Here is a 25651-nt window from a genome sequence, read left to right as displayed (position 1 = left end):
AAAAAAAAAAAAAAAAAAAATTATGTTGAAATAAGAGAGATTTAGCTGAAGGGTTCTACTAGAAGTTTTGAGAATTTTTAACAGATGAATACTAAGTCAACTATCAGCTAAGAAATTCTAAATATCTTTTAAAGTTTATTAACAAATTTCAACTTAAAAATGTCTTTTGGGGTGATATTAAAATTCAGAGCTTGAATACCATTAAGCGTTGGCAAAGACAATGAATTGATTGATGGTTGTCACCAGTAGGATGCTTTATTGGAGTTCTGAGTTTGAACAAATAATTGCCTAGAAAATTCGGTCACCACCTTGTTGTGTGCAGAGTAAGGATGGAAAGAAACCTCGTGGTGACACAGACTTCCTCCAGAGATAAGCCCTACCCATGGCCTTTCCTTCCTGGCCTCTCCTAACCAGCTGCAAAAGGAAGCATGTGGGAGGGCGGGCCCTGTTGGGCAGAGAGTTTCTGCAGCCCAGTGTAACCAGGCCTAGGTGGAGACATGGGGCCAGTGTGAGTCAGAGTGCACATTATGAAAACCAAGAAGGCCCCTAAATCTCAAGAGTTTGGGATTCTATGTTTTTTATTTTTCTATGCCTCTGTATAATACTTTGCAACTTCAAATTGATTAAAAGCTGCCTGGTTAAAGAAGCCAAAGTAAATTGAGAAGAAATGATCTCATTAAAAACCACTTTTCCCACCAAACATGGTAAATTCCACCAAAATATATGGTGAGCCAGCCTCATTTATCAGATTAAGCTCCTTGGGGTTGTGAACTCTGCCTAATTCATACTCGTGTGACACCCCCCCCACCTGGGGCGCCGAGCTCAGTGGCTCAGTGGGCATTCATCATTCAGCAGATGCTTACTCAGCAGCATTGTGCTGGCTACTGCGTGGAATTCTAACGTTAGCAAGTTAGAGTCTCTGCCTCAAAGATGCTAACATGGGGAAGGAAAGTTGTGAACACGGTGCCTGCCGCAGTGCTGAGCAAAATGGCTCTAGACAGGGAAAGATTATTTTCAGGTGATGAGCTTGAAAACAGCTTGGTAGATGAAATGACACTTGAATTGGGCCCAGAAGGATGAGTAAATTTCACTGTGTGAATTCAGCAGGAAAACACAGTAGATGCCAACGTGGAATGGTGCCAGAGTGAGAAGGCATGAGTTGTGGAATGTCAAGTAGTGTGGAATATTAACATCTACATAGGAAGCAGGAGAAGATAAGACTAGAAAACTTCGTTGGTCTCAGGTCATGGAGCATCTTGATGACATTCGAGGCCAAGGAATTCAGCTTTATTCTTGTGCACTAAGGAACTGTTGAAGGTTCTCCATATAGCAGTGATATAATCAAAGGTATGCTTTAGAAAGATTGCTCCTGGCCGGGCGCAGTGGCTCAAGCCTGTAATCCCAGCACTTTGGGAGGCCGAGACGGGCGGATCACGAGGTCAGGAGATCGGAGACCATCCTGGCTAACACTGTGAAACCCCATCTCTACTAAAAAATACAAAAAACTAGCCGGGCGAGGTGGCGGGCGCCTGTAGTCCCAGCTACTCAGGAGGCTGAGGCAGGAGAATGGCGTAAACCCGGGAGGCAGAGCTTGCAGCGAGCTGAGATCCGGCCACTGCGCTCCAGCCTGGGCGACAGAGCCAGACTCCGTCTCAAAAAAAAAAAGAAGATTGCTCCAGCCAGGGGTGTTTAGAGTAGACTGGAGATACAGAGCAAGTTTAGAGTGTCATTGCTATTGCCTTGTCCCAAAATACAAGAAGGCCCTTCTCTGTCAATAGGAACGGCAAAGGGTGTAGTTTTGAGAGATATGAAGTGAGACTTAGCTGGTATAACACAAGGCAAATGAAAAAGAAGAGATGACTAAGACAGTTGTGATACAAGCAACTGGATTGAGAGAAACTGGCATGTGATTAGCTCTCCTAAGGGCAGAGCTCAAAGGAGAGCCCCTTTGAGGGATTAATGAGTAATGAATGCATGTGAAGCTGTGATTAATAAGATGATCTCTGGGGCTGTGATTAATAAGATGATCTCTTCCCCAGACTCAACCCTTGGAGGTGCTGCTGCTTCAAATTATGCAAATTCCACTTGGGGCTCGGGAGCCTCCTCCAACAACGGCACCTCCCCCAACCCAATTCACATCTGGGACAAGGTGATTGTAGACGGGTCTGACATGGAAGAGTGGCCTTGTATTGCCAGCAAAGACACTGAATCTTCTTCCGAAAACACCACCGATAACAACAGTGCCTCGAACCCTGGCTCTGAGAAGAGCACTCTGCCAGGAAGCACCACTAGTAACAAAGGAAAAGGGAGCCAGTGCCAGTCTGCAAGTTCTGGGAACGAATGTAATCTTGGGGTCTGGAAATCTGACCCTAAGGCTAAATCTGTTCAATCTTCCAACTCAACTACAGAAAACAACAATGGACTAGGAAATTGGAGGAATGTGAGTGGTCAGGATAGAATTGGACCTGGCTCTGGCTTCAGCAACTTTAACCCAAATAGCAACCCATCTGCCTGGCCAGCGCTGGTCCAAGAAGGAACTTCTAGGAAAGGGGCATTGGAAACAGAGAATAGTAATTCCAGTGCACAGGTTAGCACAGTAGGTCAGACATCCAGGGAACAGCAGTCAAAGATGGAAAATGCGGGTGTTAATTTTGTTGTCTCTGGCAGAGAACAGGCTCAAATTCATAACACTGATGGACCAAAAAATGGAAACACTAACTCCTTGAACTTAAGTTCACCAAACCCCATGGAGAATAAGGGAATGCCCTTTGGAATGGGCTTGGGGAACACCTCCAGGAGCACTGATGCCCCTTCACAAAGCACTGGAGATCGAAAGACTGGGAGTGTTGGATCTTGGGGTGCAGCTAGGGGGCCTTCTGGAACTGACACAGTCTCTGGACAAAGCAATTCTGGAAACAATGGGAACAATGGAAAAGAGAGAGAGGACTCCTGGAAAGGAGCTTCTGTTCAGAAATCAACTGGGTCAAAAAATGACTCTTGGGACAACAATAACAGGTCTACGGGTGGGTCCTGGAACTTTGGCCCCCAAGACTCTAATGACAACAAATGGGGTGAAGGGAACAAAATGACATCTGGGGTCTCTCAGGGAGAATGGAAACAGCCGACTGGGTCTGATGAGTTGAAAATTGGAGAATGGAGTGGTCCAAACCAACCAAATTCTAGCACTGGAGCATGGGACAATCAAAAGGGCCACCCCCTCCCTGAAAACCAAGGCAATGCCCAGGCTCCCTGTTGGGGAAGATCTTCCAGCTCCACAGGAAGTGAAGTTGGAGGTCAAAGCACTGGAAGCAACCACAAAGCAGGAAGTAGCGACAGTCATAACTCTGGCCGTCGGTCGTACAGGCCCACACATCCTGATTGTCAGGCTGTCTTGCAGACTCTTTTGAGCCGAACTGATTTGGACCCCAGGGTGCTCTCAAACACTGGCTGGGGCCAAACTCAAATTAAGCAGGACACGGTGTGGGACATTGAAGAGGTGCCAAGGCCTGAGGGGAAATCTGACAAAGGAACTGAGGGGTGGGAGAGCGCTGCCACACAGACCAAGAACTCAGGGGGCTGGGGAGATGCACCCAGCCAAAGCAATCAAATGAAGTCTGGATGGGGGGAGCTCTCAGCCTCTACAGAGTGGAAAGACCCCAAGAACACAGGAGGCTGGAATGACTACAAGAACAACAACTCTTCCAGCTGGGGAGGAGGACGACCTGATGAAAAGACACCTTCCTCTTGGAATGAGAATCCCAGCAAGGATCAGGGGTGGGGAGGTGGACGCCAGCCCAATCAAGGATGGTCTTCTGGGAAGAATGGTTGGGGAGAGGAAGTCGATCAGACGAAAAACAGCAGTTGGGAAAGTTCTGCAAGTAAACCTGTGTCTGGGTGGGGTGAAGGAGGGCAGAATGAAATCGGAACCTGGGGTAATGGTGGCAATGCAAGCCTAGCTTCAAAAGGTGGATGGGAGGATTGCAAAAGATCCCCAGCATGGAATGAGACAGGCCGACAGCCCAATTCCTGGAATAAACAACACCAACAGCAGCAGCCCCCACAGCAGCCACCGCCACCACAACCAGAGGCTTCTGGTTCGTGGGGAGGCCCACCCCCACCACCTCCAGGCAACGTTCGACCTTCCAGTTCCAGCTGGAGCAGCGGGCCACAGCCTGCAGCCCCTAAGGATGAGGAACCCAGTGGTTGGGAAGAGCCATCCCCACAGTCAATTAGTCGGAAAATGGACATTGATGATGGCACTTCAGCATGGGGAGACCCTAACAGTTATAACTACAAGAATGTGAATCTGTGGGATAAGAATTCCCAAGGGGGCCCGGCACCTCGAGAACCAAACCTGCCCACCCCAATGACCGGTAAATCGGCATCAGGTAAGCAGTGGCTTTTTCTTGCGGCTTTTGATGAAGAAAAGAAATCCTAGACCACGGCATTTTTATTAGGTGAATTTATTCAATTTAGTTTTGTTCTGAGACGCTTTCCTACAGTTCCTACTCTGTTGCTGACAGAACCTCTTTTTATAAAATGCTAGTGATGGCAGATGCTGGTAGTACATTTTAATGTTCTTTCTTGGCAAAAGGAAAAGATGACAACCCTGTGTTAGTCCCCAGAATTATTTTTCTGTAATTGTATTGGTCTGCAGAATCCAAAAGACATATCTTGCCAAACAAACTATGTTCTAGATTTTAAAATAAAGAATTAAAGTAGTAGCAGAAATAGACCTGATTTCTATTCTGGTTCTACCCGTGGACACATCTCTGCTTCTGTTTCCCCAGCAAAGGGAAATATCCTGTGTTTTTCCAGAGGCCATCATGATGTTGAAGCAAAGCTGGTATCTGGAAGGTTTCTGTCTCTTTCCAGATGATTTTTAGTGATTACCTCTGGAATGGGAGTACTTTGTATAAGAGATTGTTACTGTTATCTCAGGCCTAGTGAGATGGCTCACACCTGTAATCCCAGCACTGTGGGAGACTGGGGCAGGAGGATCCCTTGAGCCCAGCAGTTTGAGACCAGCCTGGGCAACCTAGAGAGACTTTAGTCTCCACAAAAATATTTTTTAAAAATTAGATGGATGTGGTGCACTGAGGTGAGAGGATCACCTAAGCCCTGGAGATGGGAGGCTGTAGGGAGCTATGATCTCACTACTACACTCCAGCTTGGGTGACAGGGTGAGACCCTGTCGCAAAAAAAAAAAAAAGAGAGAGAGAGAGAGAGCGATTGTTAGGATAATCAGTTGCCCAGAATTAAACTTTCTTCCATCACTATTTGAATAGGAAGCATCATACCTGGTAAAAGTAGCAATGGTAATGCCATTCTTAGTTTGTCATTGTCAACTTGAATGTCCCCATAAAGCATATAGTTCAACAAATTAAGGGGGATGCACCTTTTAGTCTTTTTTTAGTTAATCATAATATTAATAATCAGTTTTCTTCTTTTTTTCTTTTTTTGAGACAGAATCTTGCTCTGTTGCCCAAGCTGGAGTGCAGTGGCATGATCTCGACTCACTGTAACCTCCGCCTCCCAAGTTCAAGTGATTCTCATGCCTGCCGCCATGCCCAGCTAATGTTTGTATTTTTAGTAGAGACAGAATTTCACCACGTTGGCCAGGCTGGTCTCAAACTCCTGACCTCAGGTGATCCACCTGCCTCAGCCTCCCAAAGTGCTGGGATTACAGGCATGAGCCACCGCGCCCAGCCAAGAATCAATTTTCTCAGAGTACACCTCTAGTGTTTAGCTAATCCATTTGTGGCCACTTAGAAAAATGATTACTTTTAACTCATTCTTTTTTCAAGTATTGAAAAGAATGAGGAAGGAAATGAAGATTTCTCGCTAGCTCCCCATCCGGAATAAAACCTGCTAAAATTTTAAAAAACTTTATCCACATAGCAAAAACCTTCAAACTGTGTGGAAAAGCAAAAGATAATCAATAAAAGAATCTTAACCCCTAGGGTCTCTTCCCATAGGTAATCTCTTAGAAGTTTGTGTCCCATTCAAAACTTTTACAGAGAAGGGATTGTACTTTGTATACTGTTCTTCACATTGCTTTTCTCATTATACTTATAGCTTTCAATTTTAGCACACAGTCTGCTGTTTCATTGCTTCATATACAGTATTTCTGTTTTTCGAGGTGGAGTCTCACTCTGTCTCCCAGGCTGGAGTGCAGTGGCACAATCTTAGCTCACTGCAACCTCCACCTCCTGGATTCAAGTGAGCCTCCTTCTCAGCCTCCCAAGTAGCTGGGATTACAGGCATGCGCCACCAAGCCCAGCTAATTTTTGTATTTTTTGGTAGAGACGGGGTTTCACCATGTTGGTCAGACTGGTCTTGAACTCCTGACCTCAGGAGATCCACCCGCCTCGGCCTCCCAGAGTGCTGGGATAACAGGCATGAGCAACCGCACTCGGCCTTTACACAGTATTTCTTTTATGGGTGACCCACAGTTGATCTAACCAGTCCGCTTGTGGTGGATATTTAGGTTGTTTCCACATTTTTTCTATCAGTGATGCAGTGAGTATTGTTATGCATGTAATTTTACCTATTTTTACAAGTATATTTATAGTATAATTTTCTGGCAGGCTGGGCATGGTGGCTCATGCCTGTAATCCCAGCACTTTGGGAGGCCAAGCCAGGCAGATCATGAGGTCAGGAGTTCGAGGCCAGCCTGGCCAACATGGTGAAACCCTGTCTCTACTTTAAAAAAAAAAAAAAAAAAAAATTAGCTGGGTATGGTGGCGTGCGCCTGTAATCCCAGCTACTCGGGACGCTGAGGCAGGAGAATCGCTTGAACCTGGGAAGTAGAGGTTGCTGTGAGCCATGACCACACCACTGCACTCTAGCCTCGGTGACAGAGCAAGACTCTGTCTCAAAAAAAAAAAAAAAAAATTCCTGGCAGTGGAGTTACTGGGTCAGAAGTTTAATGTGCATCAGATTTTTTTAAAAGGTGACATTGCCAAATGCCCCTCACATGAAAGTTGAATCTATTTACATTTCTGTCGACAGAATATAGGCATGCCTGTTCCCTCCACCTTCACCCCACTGGATATTATGGCATTTCATTTAACAAATGATTCTTAGAGACATTTCCTTTCTTTATAGTCTGGAGCAAAAGCACACCACCTGCTCCAGATAATGGTACTTCCGCTTGGGGTGAGCCAAATGAAAGCAGTCCTGGGTGGGGCGAGATGGATGATACAGGAACATCGACCACAGGCTGGGGGAACACGCCCGCCAACGCTCCCAATGCCATGAAGCCTAGTAAGTGTGAAGCTTTTCATTTTTTGAGGGATTCTTTTTTTTTTTTTTTTAATTGAGACGGAGTTTCACTCTTGTCACCCAGGCTGGAGTGCAGTGGTGTAATTTCGGCTCACAGCAACCTCTGCTTTCTAGCTTCAAGCGATTCTCCTGCCTCAGCCTCCCGAGTAGCTGGGATTACAGGCGCCCGCCACCATGCCAGGCTAATTTTTGTATTTTTAGTAGAGATGGGGTTTTGCCATGTTGGGCAGGCTGGTCTTGAACTCCTGTCCTCGTGATCCACCCGCCTTGGCCTCCCAAAGTCCTGGGACTGCAGGCGTGAGCCACCATGCCCAGCCGGGATTCTTTGTTAAATGTTTGTCAAATGTCAGATTTGAGAATCTGACATTTTGGTGAGGGCTGTTTAGTTTTAAACTGCGGATTCAGTGAGATTCAGGACCTTGAGTATTAAATAATTAGTTAATAGCAAACGGTTGTGGCTTGGCTTGGCTTGGCGTTTCTTAAAATGTTTAAGGTAACTAAAAATCATAAGCTAATGTTGTTTTAAATTTAGTATCTGGACAGAAGTGTAATTTTGATGTGATGCTTTTAGCCCAGTGACTATGTGCTCACCATGTCTAGCTTGCATTTCTACTTGTTTGTTAGTACAATTTAAAACAAAAGTTCCTGGCTTTTCATGTGGAATATGATCTGTGCTGCCCAGTGACTTCATCCTTCTGCACTTTCCTTTGCCTTTGTCATTTTTCTTCCACATAAGACCATTTCAGATTTTTTGAACCTGGCATAAATTTAACTTCAGTATTTTAAATGAAGAACATCACACTTATTCAGAATCATTGAAAATCTAAAATCTAAGCTGTACTTGATCCAGCTGGCGATGTGTATCACAGTAATGAGCAGAACTCTGTGGACTGAGGCTATGGAATGCCTCATTGGCTGTTCCTAAATTCAAGTGCCTGTTTCCACTTATTTTTGTAACTTTCTTAAAAATGTTCCAACATCTCTTTTCTACCATATAGCAGATTTAAGGGATTATCTTTTGACTAAATAATGAGCATTTCTGGAATGACCAAAATTCAAACAAGAAAATAAATTCTGTTAAGTTTATCGTGTGATATTCAGGACTCTTACAGTGCCATATAAGAATACATTAGCTCTATTCTGGAAATTCACACGTGTTTATATGCAGTAACTTGACTACATTTTAAAACTCATGACTCTCCTCGACTTCGTTAAAATAGCTTCATGAAAATTTTGGTTTTATTATTTCCATTGTGAAATCAGTCTTATCATCATGGGAAATGTAATCTAGTAGACTTGAAATACATCCAAAATGCTGTTGGAAGACATTAATCAGACCTTGGGCACAAAGAGATTCTTTACCAGTATATTCAGGATTTTCATGTGTCTTTCCCAACCCCAGGATCACCTCTCATATCACAAAACCACTTTTCCTCAGATTCTAAAAATGTCTTCTACTCCTCAGGATCATCTGTAGTTATAACACATATCTTTCTGTGGGTAAGTTAAATGTGTAATATGCAGAAGAAAGGGCTACCAGTTGATGGTAGGCTGTCTTAAATTTGATGTTATGAATCCTATGATTAAAAATTAGACCTCTCTTTTCTATAAGAAACATTTGTTAGAAGTTTAGCTTCCCTCTTGAAAAAAAAGGTTCACTTGCGTGTCTTCATTTTTCAAAGGGGTCAGTGTGTTATTTATATTGGGTTTTTAACTCCTGTTGCTTGTCAGTGGATGATATAAGGCCTATGCTTGTATGCTTGTATAATATAAATCACAAATATGGTATTATATAAATTTATAATCCTGTATACAGAGGCAGCAGTCCTGGTTATCAGCAGCACTTCCAGCAGCAGGAAGAGGAGCATCCCAGCCCTCCCCCTTGTGCATACAGCCCCTTCCTGTGGCTACAGTGAACCCCACTGGGAGACAGTCAGATTCACCTGGGCCTTGCTGGGGGATGAGATGCCACAGTTAGAAGAAATTAATTGTCCTGTGCCTTACGTACTTGGCACGAACCTACTTGGCTATCATAGGCCTGATCCTACAGGGTGGCAGCTGTCATTCAAGGAAAGGCCTGGAAGAGCCAATTTTCTGCCCTTAAACTCTTCATATAAAGCTATGTACACATCAGAAGACTTTCATAAATGTCCTGTCATGTGGGAAAGTAGAGGTGCAGATGGAACTTTCCAGGCAGGAGAATGTGTTTCCTTTTCTTTATCATTTTATACAGTATTATTACTGCAAGGTATGTTTTGATTCTGCACAGTATTTTCGGAGGGAATTAAGGACTTATTCCAGTCTTCAAATTAAAGATCTTTGTTTAGAATGGGATACTGATGTCCCACTTCCTCAAATATTAAAGCCTCTTGGATTTCTCTCTGCTTTCCTTTCTCCCTTCCTCTCCTTATCCTCCACATTTTCTCCTCCTGTCTTTTCAAAACCACTATGTATATATTCTTTGCCTCTTTAGTATCTAATACATTTCAAGTATATAATTCTAATACATTTTAGATTTCCGTGGCTATATGTGAATTTTTCTTCTTTCACCATAATTCTGATACTCAAAATCTTATGAAAAATGTTCCCCCTTTTCATGTTCTATTCGTCTCTGCTTCACCCCAAGCAAGCTAGACAGTTGTCCTTTATCATACCTCGTATTTATAGTGTCCATTGTATATAAAGTACATACTGAATGGAGGATAAAACCAGGGCTGCAGTAAACTATGTTCATTAAGAGGAACAGATTTCTCTTAATTGAGATGTGAAATTTCTTGCCAGGAATGTTGTGATAAGTTCTTTTCAGTTTTGAAATTCCTGTCCTACTTGGTGCAAGGGAAAAAGCATTGATCCAGAAATCAGGAGGTCTTGGTTCTATGGTTTGTTAACTTTCTGTGTATCATTGAAACTTCATGGGTTTTAGTTTCCTGCTCTCTAAAAAAGGAGTAATACTATTTGCCTTGCCGTTGTAGATGGAGTAGATAAAATTACAAAGACACTAAAATGCTGCATCTGCAAGGAATTACTATTCTGCTGATTGTTTTATATAGCTGTTGCAAAGAGTTAATTCATTCTTTCCTTAAAGATTCCAAATCTATGCAAGACGGCTGGGGGGAGAGTGACGGGCCAGTCACAGGACCTCGTCATCCCAGCTGGGAAGAGGAGGAGGATGGAGGAGTCTGGAACACCGCTGGCTCTCAGGGCAGTGCTTCCTCCCACAGCTCAGCAAGCTGGGGACAAGGAGGAAAGAAACAAATGAAGGTAGCCCACTTTACAAATGTTGGCACTTGCTCATTCGCTCTGAGAAGGCAGACTGAGGTTTTGTTTCGTTTGTTTTTGTTTTGAGACAAGTTCTCACTCTGTCACTCAGGCTGGAGTGCAATGGCACAGTCACAACTCACTGTACAACCTCCTGGGCTCAAGCAATCCTCCCACCTCAGCCTCTGTAGTAGCCAGAACTATCACCATGCCTGGCTAAATTTTTTATTTTTTCATAGAGACAGGGTTTCGCCATGTCGCCAGGATGGTCTCAAACTCCTGAGCTCAATCCTCCTGCCTTGTCCTCCCAAAGTGCTGGGATTACGGGCGTGAGCTACCACACCTAGCTAGAACTGAGGATTTTTTTTTTGAGACACAGTCTCGCTCTGTCGCCCAGGCTAGAGTGCAGTGGCGTTATCTTGGCTTACTGCAACCTCTGCCTCCTGGGTTCACGCTATTCTCCTGCCTCAGCCTCCCGAGTAGCTGGGACTGCAGGTGCCCATCAGCACGCCTGGCTAATTTTTTGTATTTTTAGTGGAGACAGGGTTTCACCATGTTAGCCAGGATGGTCTCGATCTCCTGACTTCGTGATCCACCTACCTTGGCCTCCCAAAGTGCTGGGATTACAGGTGTGAGCCACCACGCCCGGCCAGAACTGAAGATTTTTAAATGAAAGGTGTGAGGCAGCTGGGGTCCTCAAGGTCCTAAGTAAGGGGAAAAATGTTTTCTTGCAAACAAATAGCTACTTCCCTTTTACCCTTCATCTTCCTTTCCCATGACCTTGAAACCTTGAACTATAAAACTGTTGCTGTGGGTAAAATGAAGTTTTCAAAGATATGAGATATTTTTCATTTTTAGTTTCCACATTATAACAATCTGTTGGAGGCTCTCAAGGCATACTTTATAAATGCTTTTGCATTCTAAAGCCAAAGAAGTCCTTCCAGTAAATCCCCATAGATGTGTCGGAGGGAACCCAAAGGAAGATAATGCTAGCTTATCCCGTGGTGATTAGCACGTCCCGATTTTATCTGATTTGGGAAATTCCAAGACCCAAAACCCTTCTCCCGACAAATGAAGTACCAATGTGTACTTGTGTGTATAGCAGCTAAATGATTTCTCTTTTGTTTTTTTGAGAGAGTCTTGCCCTGTCGCCCAGGCTGGAGTGCAGTGGTCTAATCTCAACTCACTGCAAGCTCTGCCTCCCAGGTTCACACCATTCTCCTGCCTCAGCCTCCCAAGTAGCTGGGACTACAGGCGCCAGCCACCACGCCCAGCTAATTTTTGTATTTTTAGTAGAGATGGGGTTTCACCGTGTTAGCCAGGATGGTCTCGATCTCCTGACCTCGTGATCCACCCGCCTCACCCTCCCAAATTTATGGGATTACAGGCATGAGCCACTGTGCCCATCCTAGCAGCTAGATGATTTCTCTACATCATATACCAGGTTGTGTACTAAACTTTCCATCTTCTGTATGAGATACCTTCTGTATCTCATAACAACTCAGTTTCTCCTTTGGTTTGCACAGTTTGATGAGGACTTTGGTTTTCAATCTAGAACGGTAGTCTTTGAGCGTGAACCAGTGTCTTGGCAGATGCTCTCTTTTTTCAATTCCAGATTTTCATTTGACAAATAACATAGTGGAAATAATAAATGGGCATCCAATACTTAATTTCAGCATGAGAGTCTTGGCACCCTATAAAATGCTTCACAGCTAATATTCTCCTGTGTTTCAAATACCAGGTGCCATCTTAGAGGCCTTCCCATGTCTGAGGATTGGGCCTTCATCCCCTTTGCCCTTTGCCTATAGGCCATTAATTTTGTAGACGACTCTTTTATACAATAAGAATACAGTGTGTTTCTATTTAGAGACGTTTTGCTTAAGCAGTCACTTATGGTTTTTCTTCTATTAAGAGCTTTTATTTCCTTAGCCTAGTCACAGAAGGGCAAACTTCTCAGCATTCCTTGCACTCTTAGGTTGTCTAGTGTGATTTTGGCTTTCTTTTGGCTATTTACAAATTAACAATGAGACTAAATTAACTGATTGAAAGGGACTAATAAATACCCCACTAGGGTGACAACCAAGATTTAATTAATTAAGTTAATTGGAAATTGAATCTTCCAGCCCCAGTACCAGTGATTCTGACTTTTCATACTGAGGGCATTGTTTTAAAAATTATGATAAAATACATATAGCATATAATTTACCATAGTGTATATTTTTAAGTGTACAGTTTAGTGGCATTAAGTATATTCACATATGGTAAATGCTGCGATTTACCACCGTCTATCCACAGAACTCTTTCCATCTTGCAAAACTGAAACTCTGTACCTATTAAACAGTAACTCCCCATTCTCCCCTCTGTCTAGTGAGGGCTTTTTTGACCTTAAAATCTGTACTAGCTGGCCACGGTGGCTCACGCCTGTAATCCCAACACTTTGGGAGGCCGAGGCAGGTGAATCACCTGAGGTCAAGAGTTCAAGACCAGCCTGACCAACATGGTGAAACCCCATCTCTACTAAAAATACAAAAATTAGCTGGGTGTGGTGGCAGGTGCCTGTAATCCCAGCTATTTGGGAGGCTGAGGCAGGAGAATTGCTTGAACTCAGGAGGCAGAGGTTGCAGTGAGCCAAGATCATGCCATTGCACTCCAGCCTGGGTGACAAAAGCGAAAGTCAGTCTCAAAAGACACACGCGTGCGCGCGCACACACACACACGCACACACACAACCTGTACTAAATTTAAGTGCTTCATCACTTTCAAGGGTAATAAAATTGATTTGATAACTATCATCACGGGCTGGGCGCGGTGACTCACGCCTGTAATCCTAGCACTTTGGGAGGCCAAGGCGGGCAGATCACGACGTCAGGAGATGGAGACTATCCTGGCTAACACACTGAAACCCCGTCTCTACTAAAAATACAAAAAAAATTAGCCAGGCGTGGTGGCGGGTGCCTGTAGTCCCAGCTACTCAGGAGACTGAGGCAGGAGAATGGCTTGAGCCCGGGAGGTGGAGCTTGCAGTGAGCTGGGATGGCATCACTGCTCTCCAGCCTGGGTGGCAGGGGAAAAAAAAAAATATATATATATATATATAGCTATCATCACAACATGGAGAATTTTTACCTGTGAAATACGCAAGTGCACAAAGCCCCACCCCACCAAATCCTCGTAGTTCCACCTGCCTCCCTCACAAAAGTGAAAGTGGAGCTCGGTCAGTGCCTTGTTCAGGGGAGAAACTAGTTTGTCCCATTAAAAAGTTAAAACCTACTGCCGCCCTACTCTGCCCAGGAGATCGGCAATGTTGTCTTCCACTAGGTCTCTTTACCACCAGGACCAATGTCCTTTATGCTGTGAAACAAACAGAGGAAGTATTACGAGTTCCTCATAACACCCAGTTAAACAGGCTCCTTTCCAAATGACACGCACTAACATCAAACTCTTTTCTCCTCACATAAACCAGTTTGGGTAACAAAGAGCAGCCTAATGAAAGTGAAAGTAGTTGTGTGCAAAACTTCTATTTTAGAAAATCATATCAGACTGCTTTCTATTTAAAAAGCAAAAGTACCAGCTGAGCATGTGTTTTTCCAGTTACTTCTAGTTCAGTGCAGTGAATTTTATAAAAATGAAAGCATAGATATAACTAGGGCTTATTAATCATTTAAATTAACATAAAATATCAACATAATTTTAGTTAAGGAGAAATAGGTTCTAAAAAGGTAGACTCAAGTCTACATTTTCAATCTGTATTAATAAAACTCAGGAGGTTGAAATAAATTATTTGGCTCTGAGGTTCTGTGTTTCGTTTCTGTAGTGCTCCCTCAAAGGAGGAAACAATGATTCATGGATGAATCCTCTTGCCAAACAGTTTTCAAATATGGGATTGCTGGTAAGTTTTATTTTTTTCAAATGTATCACGTATCCCAACTTTCAGGTTTAAGAGTAATACAAATTTGAAGACCACTGCCACATATAGTACAAAGTTACAGATGTAAAAACTAGTTAAGCAATGTTCTTGATCTTTTGAGTTTAAGTAGTATTTCTCTTCTATTCTTATTCTGAATGACATACTCCAACATTTAAAGGTTATGGCTTTTAAATTTGTAGTCATTGTGTCCTTTTCCTTAGGAGGATAGAGAAGAAAGAGGCAGGCAGTTAAAATTTATACAATTGTTTCTGACCACATTACTGTACTAGTTTTCATATTACAATTTTTTTAAAAGGCAACAACGAAACTAGAAAAACTATACTGGGACTAATTATAATTACTTAGGAAATTCTTGTAGAATTTCTGATTTCTTTGTCTCTCGGGAATGGTGTAGGGACACCCTGTCCCTGGTTGGCCAAAAGACAAACGACTTGACTTGGCTGCACAGTTGAAGATTTGATGACTTGACAAGTCACGAGAAGAAGTTGTCATTATTTGGCTGCCATTCATGGAATTTGATCCTGAGCTGACTAGAACTTAAGGACAGGGGTTTATTTCTTCAGGCAGCTGTTTATCTATTGCTCTCTTTGTAGACTTATTGAGACTAATTGTATGTGAAAACTGAATTGTAGGAATATAGGCCCAAACAGCAATCAAGCTAGCATATTAAAAATGTTAATGTTTTCATTAAGTTCATTTCAGAGAACCTTCTGTAGTGCCAGTAGTAAGATGTGGCTCTCACGTGAATAATGCCACTTCTCTGATTCAAAGATGTACATCCTTAATTCTGTCTCATCTGTTCTTTATTTTTCAGAGTCAGACTGAAGATAATCCAAGCAGCAAAATGGATTTGTCTGTAGGTGTGTATCACTCCGCTGAGAGGAATGGAGTGTATCAGTGTTATGATGTCCTCTTGGCATCTCCTGCCCAATTTGAGTAGGGATGGCTGCAGTTCAGTAGACATTGATTGAGCACTTACTCTTTGTAAGGTGCTGTGCTAGATACTAGATAGGGATAGAAAACTCAAATAACTGCAGGAGTCAGCAAAGAATGTAAATGAGTGATGTGTGCCAGGTATAAGAAACTGGGATGAGGCCAGGCATGGTGGCTCAAGCTTGTAATCCCAGCACTTTGTGCGGCCGAGGCGGGCGGATTAGGAGGTCAAGAGATGGAGACCATCCTGGCCTACATGGTGAAACCCCGTCTCTACCAAAAATACAAAAATTAGCTGGGCGTGGTGGCATGCACCTGTAGTCCCAGCTACTTGGGAAGCTGAGGCAGGAGAATCGCTTGAACCGGGAGGTGGAGGTTGCAGTGAGCCGAGATTGTGCCACTGCACTCCAGCCTGGCAACAGAGTGAGACTCAGTCTCAAAAAAAAAAAAAACCTGGGACGAGTTGACCACGGGTTAACTGTGGAGAGTCCACCTGGAAGAATCAGCCTTACATGGCTCCTAGCAGTTGCTGCTCTGGAGGGATCCAGGCTGAGCTATGACAAGTCTTTCAAGAGAGGCCAGGAATTCAGATGTATACTGGTATTATGATTTTTGTATTTATTTATTGATTTTTTGAGACGGAGTCTTGCTCTGTCACCCTGGCTGGAGTGCAGTGGCATGGTATCTGGTCACTGCAACCTCTGCCTCCTGGGTTCAAGCGATTTCTCCCACCTCAGTCTCCCGAGTAGCTGGGATCACAGGCGTGTGCCACCACACACAGCTAATTCTTAATATTTTTAGCAGAGACAAGGTTTCGCCATGTTGGCCAGACTGGTCTCGAACTCCTGACCTCAAGTGATCCGCCTTCCTCGCCTTCCCAAAGTGCTGGGATTACAGGCGTGAACCACTGCGCCCAGCCCTGATTTTTAAATATCAGAACTAATTTGGATCTCTTAAAATGCTCTATGGGGCCAAACAAATTGTGTGCCAGATGTGGCCCTCAGGTTGCCAGTCCTGTCTGTACCAGGAGGCTTCATTATTGACAAATTCTTACATTGCAGCTGGAGTGGATGCAGTGTTAGCTACTGGTCTGTGGGGTTTTAGTAGGAATGCTCTTGATCACCCTGAGGAACTTAAAAAGAGTCAAAGTAAGAAGAAATGAAAATAATTCTGGGTAGTAAAGGAAGTCTTTGGTCTATATTTCTTTGGTAGTCTTTGGTCTATATTTCTAAATATGAGAATAATTAAAACACATTTCCTGGGGGGGCACTGGTTATGTCAGCAGACGACAGCACATTCATAGAGCCGTGAAAGAGAAGTGGTATGTATAGTTAGGACACCTGGGAATGCATCATGTAGGCAATGTGGAGCCATCTTCTGTGTTTAGCTCTTAAGTTCTGAATTTGAGGGCAACCGCTGTGCCTCTTTGATCTTTCTATTCCTTGTAACTGTGTTTCACCCAGACCATTTATCTAGATGATGTTAAAATAGCAAAAACAGACAACTTCTCTCCCTGAGGACATTTGAATTTATGAGCAAGATGTGTTCATCAAACACATCAATATCCAGTCTAAATGTTTTCTTAGCCAGATTTTTGCCAGGTTATCCCTAAGGCTCTTTCAGTCTTCCATGGAAAACAAACTACAACAGATATATGTTTTGTTTTGTTTTTTAATAAATGAATAAATAAATAAAAAGGACCCATATGTGTTCCAGGGATAAACACCAGCAGCCTGGACCAATGAGAGTTTGTCTCATCTTATCCCCAGAAATAGAAATATTAATAGCTCGTATCCGGCACCCCCATGAGGATAGTGGGGCAGGTCACTCTTGGTTCACAGGGGAAACATTGATTCTGGAAATTTTCACTCTGTTTATGCTACTTTTCAGGAAGCCTTTCAGATAAAAAATTTGATGTGGACAAGCGAGCGATGAATCTCGGGGATTTTAATGATATCATGAGGAAGGATCGATCTGGGTTCCGTCCACCTAATTCCAAAGACATGGGAACCACAGATAGTGGGCCTTATTTTGAGAAGGTGAGTTGAATCCTTTGTTGAAGATAATAATTCATGAGAACCGCTTTGGTTCCCATTTGTCTTTTGATAACTGATTCTGGAGGAAGCATAGAATTACTGAACTAGATGAGCCAAACACAAACATCACCTGCATTAATGTGGTGACCTGAAAATGATTGATGTCAACAGGTGATTGGGCAAGAGCAAGAACCATCTGTCTTTAGCATGTATGTATTAGAAAATCTGAGTTTTGAGAAATTCATGAAGTGTGGAAATGTTAGAGAGAAACTTACTCTGCATTCTTTTTTCTGCTGCTCTGCAGCTACAAAATAAATTTTGGAATTTTGTGCAGGTACTCCATGTCTCCTAAGGCCTTGCCTTCTTCTAGTTTTGAGAGAACTCTGTTGTTATCTTTCCCCAGTTCCTTAGCGATCTGTGTTTAGTTACAATGGTATACTTTTCAAATTCTCAACTACCTAATGTAACCAAGCAGTTTCTACCTATTGGTTTTGATGTTTACCATTTCTAATGGTGGGAATTATATCTTGATTCAGAATACTAATTTACTACGTTCCTGGTCTTCAGAAAGCAGTTAAAACCAAAATTTTTAAATCTGGCACATTTTGACACTTAATTGCTGATCCAGACAGCAGCATATTCACAAGATTGACCTGGCTTCTGTTTCAGCAGCCATATTGCTAGAGTAATCAATATTAGATGCATAAAATCAAAGTGTCTGGCAATTTTTATCTTAATGCAATGGACAGAACGTGTTACTAACTTAGGGGAAAAGAAAAATCAATATCAAAGAAGATGACAGATGGTGTCTGTTGGGCCGAGTGTAAAGATTATTATCAGATCCAAATTCCATCCTCGGTTATTGCTAATACACTCTAACTTTGTTTATTGCTAGTGTTTCTCTCTTTTCCCTTCTTGCATTCTGTTGCTTCACTAACCAACACTCGTTGTGATTGGCTAACTCCTACTACTTTTCAGCTGACTTTGCCTTTCTCCAATCAAGATGGGTGCCTTGGGGATGAGGCTCCCTGCTCTCCCTTCTCCCCTTCTCCCAGCTACAAGCTGTCTCCCTCTGGTTCCACACTACCCAACGTCAGCCTTGGAGCAATCGGCACAGGGCTCAACCCCCAAAACTTCGCTGCTAGACAAGTAAGGAGGCCTCTCAAATTTATAACTGCTTGGCTGTGGCCTCGCCTTGGTCCTGGTCTGCAGTTTATTGCATCATTTGTCTGTCTTGGGAAATTTGTTGATTACTGAATGCACAGAATGATATTAAGTGTAGGTTCTAGATCTTTCAGCCCATAGAACCCATCTCTCTTCATGTTCTTCAACATGGATTTTATTTTAAACCTGTTTTTTTTTGTCTTCTCATTTTTGATAAGTTCATATTTAATAAGTAAACTAAGAACTGACTAAGGAAAATGTTAAAGAGGCTACTACATAAGTATCTTAGACAATCTAACAATGCATCTGCTGTTTTAAACATTAGATTGTATAAGTAATACTTTGGAGATCTTTTCAATTTAATAAACCTGCTAATTTAAAAATAGCAGAACTAGTATGATTAAGTATTTGTGGGTTATGGCATCTTGAAATCTATTGTTTGTAAGTGTAAAATATAATAATTACCTATAGAAGGGTAACTTTAAATAGTAGACGGTGAAGCTTTGGGAAGAATGGGTATTGCTCAGACACTGCAATGTTTCATTGCACCTTGGGTTGGATTTGGCAACCCTCCAGTTAAGGGCTGTGCAGTAGAAACAGGACAGGCAGGGCTGGGAGGATCGCGCCTCCTCACCTTCCCAGACCTGAGGGTGCACAGCAGGACCCTGCCTGCCTTCCCACAGTGGCTCTGTCGTAGTTTTTGTGGAGAAAACCAGGACTTTGGCGTCACAGTCCTTTGCAACAATAACCCCAGCAGTGATCGCCATACTTCTGTGACCACGTACTTGTCACTGTGACCTTCACCTCGGGACACTGTGGAAGGACGTTAATTATACAACTTGTAATTATTAGTTGTATCCACATGATGCATCCATGATGATGTTCTGTCTCCATATGATGACTCCCACATACGCATTACAGGATGACATGAAGCAACACCTCTGTCACCAGTTAAGTCGCACGTAGGTCTCTTACATGCTTTCTAATCATTGCCTTAGCACATTTTAAAAAATGGATTATACTATATCCATGTGTTTGGTTATTTCTGGATTGGGAGTTACAACTGATTTTTTCATTTTCTTCCTTTATATGTCATCATTTTCCTTACTGCTTCCACAGAGGACATGGATATACACTGTTTATATAAACAGGGAAGAAATGATTATATTGATGTTTTGGGAGTTCTTTTGAGTATGGAAAACATGAAATAGGCATAACGTTCAGTTAATGGTGATTGTAAATGTGGTGGATCACACAATTATCAAACACTATTAAACTAGTATAGTAGACCAGCCAAACCAGCTGAGCATTAGACGCTGAAAAAAGGTCATTCTTCTTCATTTTTTTGATCTGTGGATTGCTACAAAGTCCATTGTTAACCAGGTTTGTGCACATGTTCCATCTAAATATGGACATGGTTTTTAAAGACTATTTTCTTTTTTTTTTTTTTTTGAGACGGAGTCTCGCTCTGTCGCCCGGGCTGGAGTGCAGTGGCCGGATCTCAGCTCACTGCAAGCTCCGCCTCCCGGGTTCACGCCATTCTCCTGCCTCAGCCTCCGAGTAGCTGGGACTACAGGCTCCCGCCACCTCGCCCGGCTAGTTTTTTGTATTTTTTAGTAGAGAAGGGGTTTCACCATGTTAGCCAGGATGGTCTCGATCTCCTGACCTCGTGATCCGCCCATCTCGGCCTCCCAAAGTGCTGGGATTACAGGCTTGAGCCACCGCGCCCGGCCAGACTATTTTCTTACAGAATTATTTTAATATGCTTCGTATTAATAAAATTTAAGATTTTAATTTTCCAAATCACAGATTTTGGTTAGCTTGGTAATTTTGTTTTTAATTTGTATGCTTTTTTGAGTTAAACAGTATAGTTGAAGCAAATATCACCAGACTCAGGTAATTGTAAAAGCCTCTGGTACAACAGTAGAACTTTAGTGATGGCCACAGAAACCTGCATTAGCACATACTCAAGTGCTTTTTTTCTCCCGTTTATTTTTTAGAGACGGGGTCTTGCTTATGTTGCCCGGGTTGGTCTCGAACTCCTAGCCTCAGCCTCTCAAAATGCTAGGATTACAGGTGTGAATCACTGTACCTGGCCTATATACGTTTTTTAAAGACCAAATCTGTATGATTGCCCCTGAATACATCACTGTGCAAAAATAGCTCTATTGGAGCCAAGAAAATGAGCGCTTGTGATGCCCAGGTTCCATATTAAGTTAGACAAGGCATTTTTTGATCAACTACTGTGGACTTACCTATATTATTATCTATTCCAGATATAGTGCTTCGTGTGGCTGTAGGGTCACTTGATAATGAAAAGCCTAAAACCTATGGTGGGCCGGGCGCGGTGGCTCAAGCCTGTAATCCCAGCACTTTGGGAGGCCGAGGTGGGCGGATCACGAGGTCAGGAGATCGAGACCATCCTGGCTAACACAGTGAAACCCCGTCTCTACTAAAAATACAAAAAAAAATTAGCCGGGCGTAGCGGCGGGCGCCTGTAGTCCCAGCTACTCGGGAGGCTGAGGCAGGAGAATGGCGTGAACCCGGGAGGCGGAGCTTGCAGTGAGCCGAGACTGCGCCACTGCACTCCAGACTGGGGGCAGAGCGAGACTCCGTCTCAAAAAAAAAAAAAAAAAAAACCTATGGTGGAGGAGGGTGGAAATTGTCTAGGAATTGATTTTACAGAAGCTTAAAAAGCAAATTATTTTCAATACTTGTTATTAAAGGAGAGGTTGAAATTTAAAACAACCCTCAGGAAACAATTTTGTATTTGCCAGAAAATGGATTCTGGCAGGGTCTTTAGCTCCCAGTAACCCCACCATCCAAGGACCAGTTGTGAATAATGGAAATCTAGTAACTAAGTCATTATTTTGATGATAAAGTGAGAAAGATCTTAGCAGAATATCCTTGGTGAAATAAATGTTTCCTGTTTTCTTAAGGATGATCAGGGTAGCGAAGCTACTGACTACCACAATCCCAGCAAAGTTAGGGCTGAGCCATTTCACTTTCGAGTGGCAGTTGGTAAGAAAGGAGCAATAGAGATGTTAAGAGTTTCTAGAATTAAAGGTCTTCTCATGTTTAAACAACCTTTTGGGAGACATAAAATTCATAATGGATCTTTGATTTACTTTTACGAGATACACAGATTTTAATTGCCATTTTGACTTTATGTTTAGAATCATTTTTATTTTCAATGCTTTTAAGTTCATTAATTTCCCTGCAACAGTCCCTTACTCTATTTTTTAATCATTAAGCCATCAACAGTATTTTTAGTGTTTTGGTTTTAATGATGCCATTACAAAATTCTTTAAAATTACCTTAATCCCTGTGATTCCAGGGATATGACAATGGTGGTGATTTCAATTCAGGGTATACGTACTCAGTATAAGCAGTGATGCAGCTGTCTTTGCTGAAGGCGTTCAGTGGGATATTTTCCAGTGTGTGGAATTGGTGGGTCATGAATATTTACAGATTATATATTCATCCTACAGACTAGGGCTTTATTGAGTTCTGGGAATACGAAGAGGGAAAGATTTAAGCTGACAGTAGAAAGACAGAATGGAAAATAACTGTAGTGTGGTTTGATGATGAGTGCCCTCAAAGAGTTTTAAAGCATTTTGAGATTGGAGAGATGGGCTCAATTAATCTGAACGTGAAATCAGGAAGATGGTTTTGGGGAAGACTTCCTTGATGAGGATGACCTCCAAGCTGGGCCTTGAAGAGGTCAAGTGAAAATGGTATCAGGCAGAGGGAACACAGTGTTGTGTTGTTACCAAATATGGTTTCTTCGCTGAAGGACTTTTCTCAGCTAGAAACGAGTCAGAAAGGAAAGGCCACCATATAACCCAACTCTCTTAGTTATCTCATCGGAATAGTGTAGAAGTGCTCCAGTGAGTTGGGCCTCCAGAAAGGAGAGAGTTCAGCTTATTTTTAACTAGACCAATATGTATTCAAATGAGAAGTTACAGGTGAGTAATGTTTATTTTGGTGTCCCTGTAATGGTTTTTACTTTCTCCCTTTCTTCCTTTTTTTTTCACTGTGTAATTGAGTCACATTTCCTCATCTATCAAAGAAAGGATTGAGCAGATCCAGGACAAGGAAGGGTGCTAGGCTCACTCTGGGATGGCAGAGAAATCACATCATAATGTTTTATAAATACAACTGATAACTATTCATAAGGCTGCATTTTTACTCAGGTGCCTTTCAAGATGGAGCTCAGATTATAAAGCTTGAGAATAAATTCGGTAAACCCAGTCGCAAAGAAGAGTATTTGAAATAAATGTTATGTTGTCTATATCTTTCATTCACAAAAGAGAATGTAGGATTTCTCCTAATATTTGACAGAATTGAACGCTATCCGTTTATAGAGTTCGTCAAACTGTGTACAGGTACTCATGATTCAATTTGAGTAATTGCCCTAAGCCTTCTAAGATAAGGAACTTCTCAGTTATGAAATTCTGTTATTCCATGGAACACAGCCTGTGATTCTTCTGAGGGATCTAAAAGACCAGAACTGTTTCTTACTTGCATTTTCTTATGTTAACAAATAGCCTTACTGCTGCTCTTCTGTTTACAGGGCGGTAGTCATGGTTTGTTTGGAAACAGCACAGCACAATCGAGAGGTCTGCACACACCAGTGCAGCCACTAAATTCTTCTCCCAGTCTCCGGGCGCAAGTGCCTCCCCAGTTTATTTCCCCCCAGGTAAGCAATTTTGTGTTCCTATGATTCAAAATTAAAGACCATTTCAGGTAGTTACCAGTTGTTAACTGATTTTTGTGGGCATAAAAAGAATAATAGTAGCATAAAATAGGAAAAAGCCATCTTTTCTTGACCTTTTGGCTAAGATCAAGTAGAGTAAAATATGAAATATCTAGCTGCCAAAGATCAAGACTTTTAGAACAGAATATCAAATCTCATTTTTTATTGCATCATGCATACCAACAAAGTTGGTATTTTTGCATGAAAAGCTTATGATTCTATTCCTTTTAGATCTCCTATTTTTGTAACTATATATTTTCAAACTGCATATAATTAAAACTACTATTAACAAGTTCTTATGTGTCAGTGTTCAGAGGCTGGTTGCCCTCAAGGATTTATCCACAGATAAAAAGAGAATTCGGCCTGGCACAGGGGCTCATGCCTGTAATCCCAGCACTTTGGGAGGCCAAGGTGGGCAGATCACTTGAGTCCAGGAGTTTGAGATGAGCCTGGCCAACATGGCGAAACCCTGTTTCTACCAAAAAACACAAATTAGCCAGGCGTAAAGAACAAAACAAAAATTAGCTGGGCGTGGTGTTGCACGCCTGTAATCCCGGCTACTCGGGAGGCTGAGACAGTAGAACCGCTGGTACCTAGGAGGCACAGGTTACGGTGAACTGAGATTGTGCCACTGCACTCCAGCCTGGGTGATACAGTGAGACTCCATTTCAAAAAAAAAAAGAAAACCAGAGAATTGTCAGATTCTGGATTATTCCGAAAATGTTGAGCTGCATGCCAACAAAGCAATTAGGTGCTCTAAGGGGAGTTTTAGAACTAATGACGTAGCAGAGACTCCTGGACTTAACTCTTATTCATGAGCAGCTCCGTGTATGACATAGTCCATTGGATACCATGGGAACCAGGTAGGTCTGTCCCTTAGTAGGAGATGTGCGGAGAGATGGTGTTTTGTTTTGTGGGTAAAGGTGAGAGATGTGTGTTAGTCTACCACACACTTTCCCCGTTCCCCTTTGTGAGAAAGCAGACGTGAGGACAGAGTAATAGCTGATAAGCTTATGCAAGGATTCAATGTATGGCCTTAGTCCCTCCTTAGAATGTTATTTTAATAAACAAAGTTTTGAGTCCATTTCATTCTGTAAAAGAAGATGGGAGCGCTTATTAGATCCAACCAGCAGGTTGTAAAGGTTCAGTTTTTGTTGTTTGTTTTGGTGTTTTTATTTATTTTTCTTTTTTGGAGGTAGAGTCTCACTCTCTCACCCAGGCTGGAGTGCAGTGGTGTGGTCCGTAGCTCATGGCAACCTCGAACTTTTGGGCTCAAGCAATCCTCCCTCCTCGGCCTCCAAGTAGCTACTTGGTGGAGGAGAGGTGCCAGCCTCTCCTCTTCTTTCCCTCTCTCTAAGTTCCAGTCATCCTTCAAGCCCCAGGTACTGGTTTGTCCTTTAGACAGAGCCATTTCTGACTTTCCCAGCACTCTACAACAGCAGTGTCTTCTTAAGTCTTGGAGCATACATACATTTTACAGTATCCCTTGGTATCAGGCTGACAGTCATCCATGGTTATCAAATATCTGTAGCATGTTAGGTAATGTCTTCATCGTGCACAGATGGAGAAAATGCCATCTCTCTCTCTGCAGCCTCTTGGAGTTGGTGGCAGAGGGGTGGGTTGAGGTGAGGAGGAGGTGATAGTAGAATTCCCAGCAGATAGTGTGATAAATGTATAGAAATGTTTAACAGAGTTTGGGTAATCGGCTGAGCCTTCACACTAGCAGTATCGTTTGAGTCTTGAAGAATGAGTCACAATTTTCTGAGCACACCAGATTAAAAGTGCCTTCTAAGCAGCAGGAGCCTCATGTGCAACGGGCAGTAATATCTAGAAGAACATAGCATTTGGGGGAAAGGCAGTTAGTTTGAATAATTAGTTAGAGCTTGTTGAAACATACAGACACGCACACACACTGTCTTAGAATAGAAAAGGAAGGCCGGGCGCGGTGGCTCAAGCCTGTAATCCTAGCACTTTGGGAGGCCGAGACGGGTGGATCATGAGGTCAGGAGATCGAGACCATCCTGGCTAACATGGTGAAACCCCGTCTCTACTAAAAAATACAAAAAACTAGCCGGGTGAGGTGGTGGGCTCCTGTAGTCCCAGCTACTCGGGAGGCTGAGGCAGGAGAATGGCATGAACCCGGGAGGTGGAGCTTGCAGTGAGCTGAGATCCGGCCACTGCACTCCAGCCTGGGCAACAGAGCGAGACTCTGTCTCAAAAAAAAAAAAAAAAAAAAAGAATAGAAAAGGAAGGAACTAGACAAGAAGTATGGGACCAAATTTGGAAA

The 25651-nt window shown here is 42.7% G+C and overlaps 1 protein-coding gene across 3 annotated transcripts in view; it reads left to right on the top strand.

The window, feature by feature from the left end:
• Positions 1 to 25651, top strand: part of TNRC6B (trinucleotide repeat containing 6B) — a 190410-nt gene that overhangs the window by 114541 nt on the left and 50218 nt on the right. For 2 of the 3 annotated variants that reach the window (XM_011964172.1, XM_011964170.1), the window contains exons 5-12: positions 2040 to 4388; positions 7111 to 7269; positions 10373 to 10548; positions 14359 to 14433; positions 15287 to 15332; positions 17296 to 17444; positions 18420 to 18590; positions 23182 to 23307. In XM_011964172.1, the coding sequence (XP_011819562.1) occupies positions 2040 to 4388; positions 7111 to 7269; positions 10373 to 10548; positions 14359 to 14433; positions 15287 to 15332; positions 17296 to 17444; positions 18420 to 18590; positions 23182 to 23307 (3251 nt within the window). The remainder of the gene's footprint in view (positions 1 to 2039; positions 4389 to 7110; positions 7270 to 10372; positions 10549 to 14358; positions 14434 to 15286; positions 15333 to 17295; positions 17445 to 18419; positions 18591 to 23181; positions 23308 to 25651) is intronic. The other variant, XM_011964173.1, reaches the window with a different exon arrangement.

The sequence above is a fragment of the Colobus angolensis genome, unplaced genomic scaffold (assembly GCF_000951035.1).
Source record: "Colobus angolensis palliatus isolate OR3802 unplaced genomic scaffold, Cang.pa_1.0 Scaffold65, whole genome shotgun sequence".
Lineage (NCBI taxonomy): Eukaryota > Metazoa > Chordata > Mammalia > Primates > Cercopithecidae > Colobus > Colobus angolensis.
Note: the sequence above shows the minus strand (reverse complement) of the source record. Positions and strands in the feature narration are given on the sequence as shown.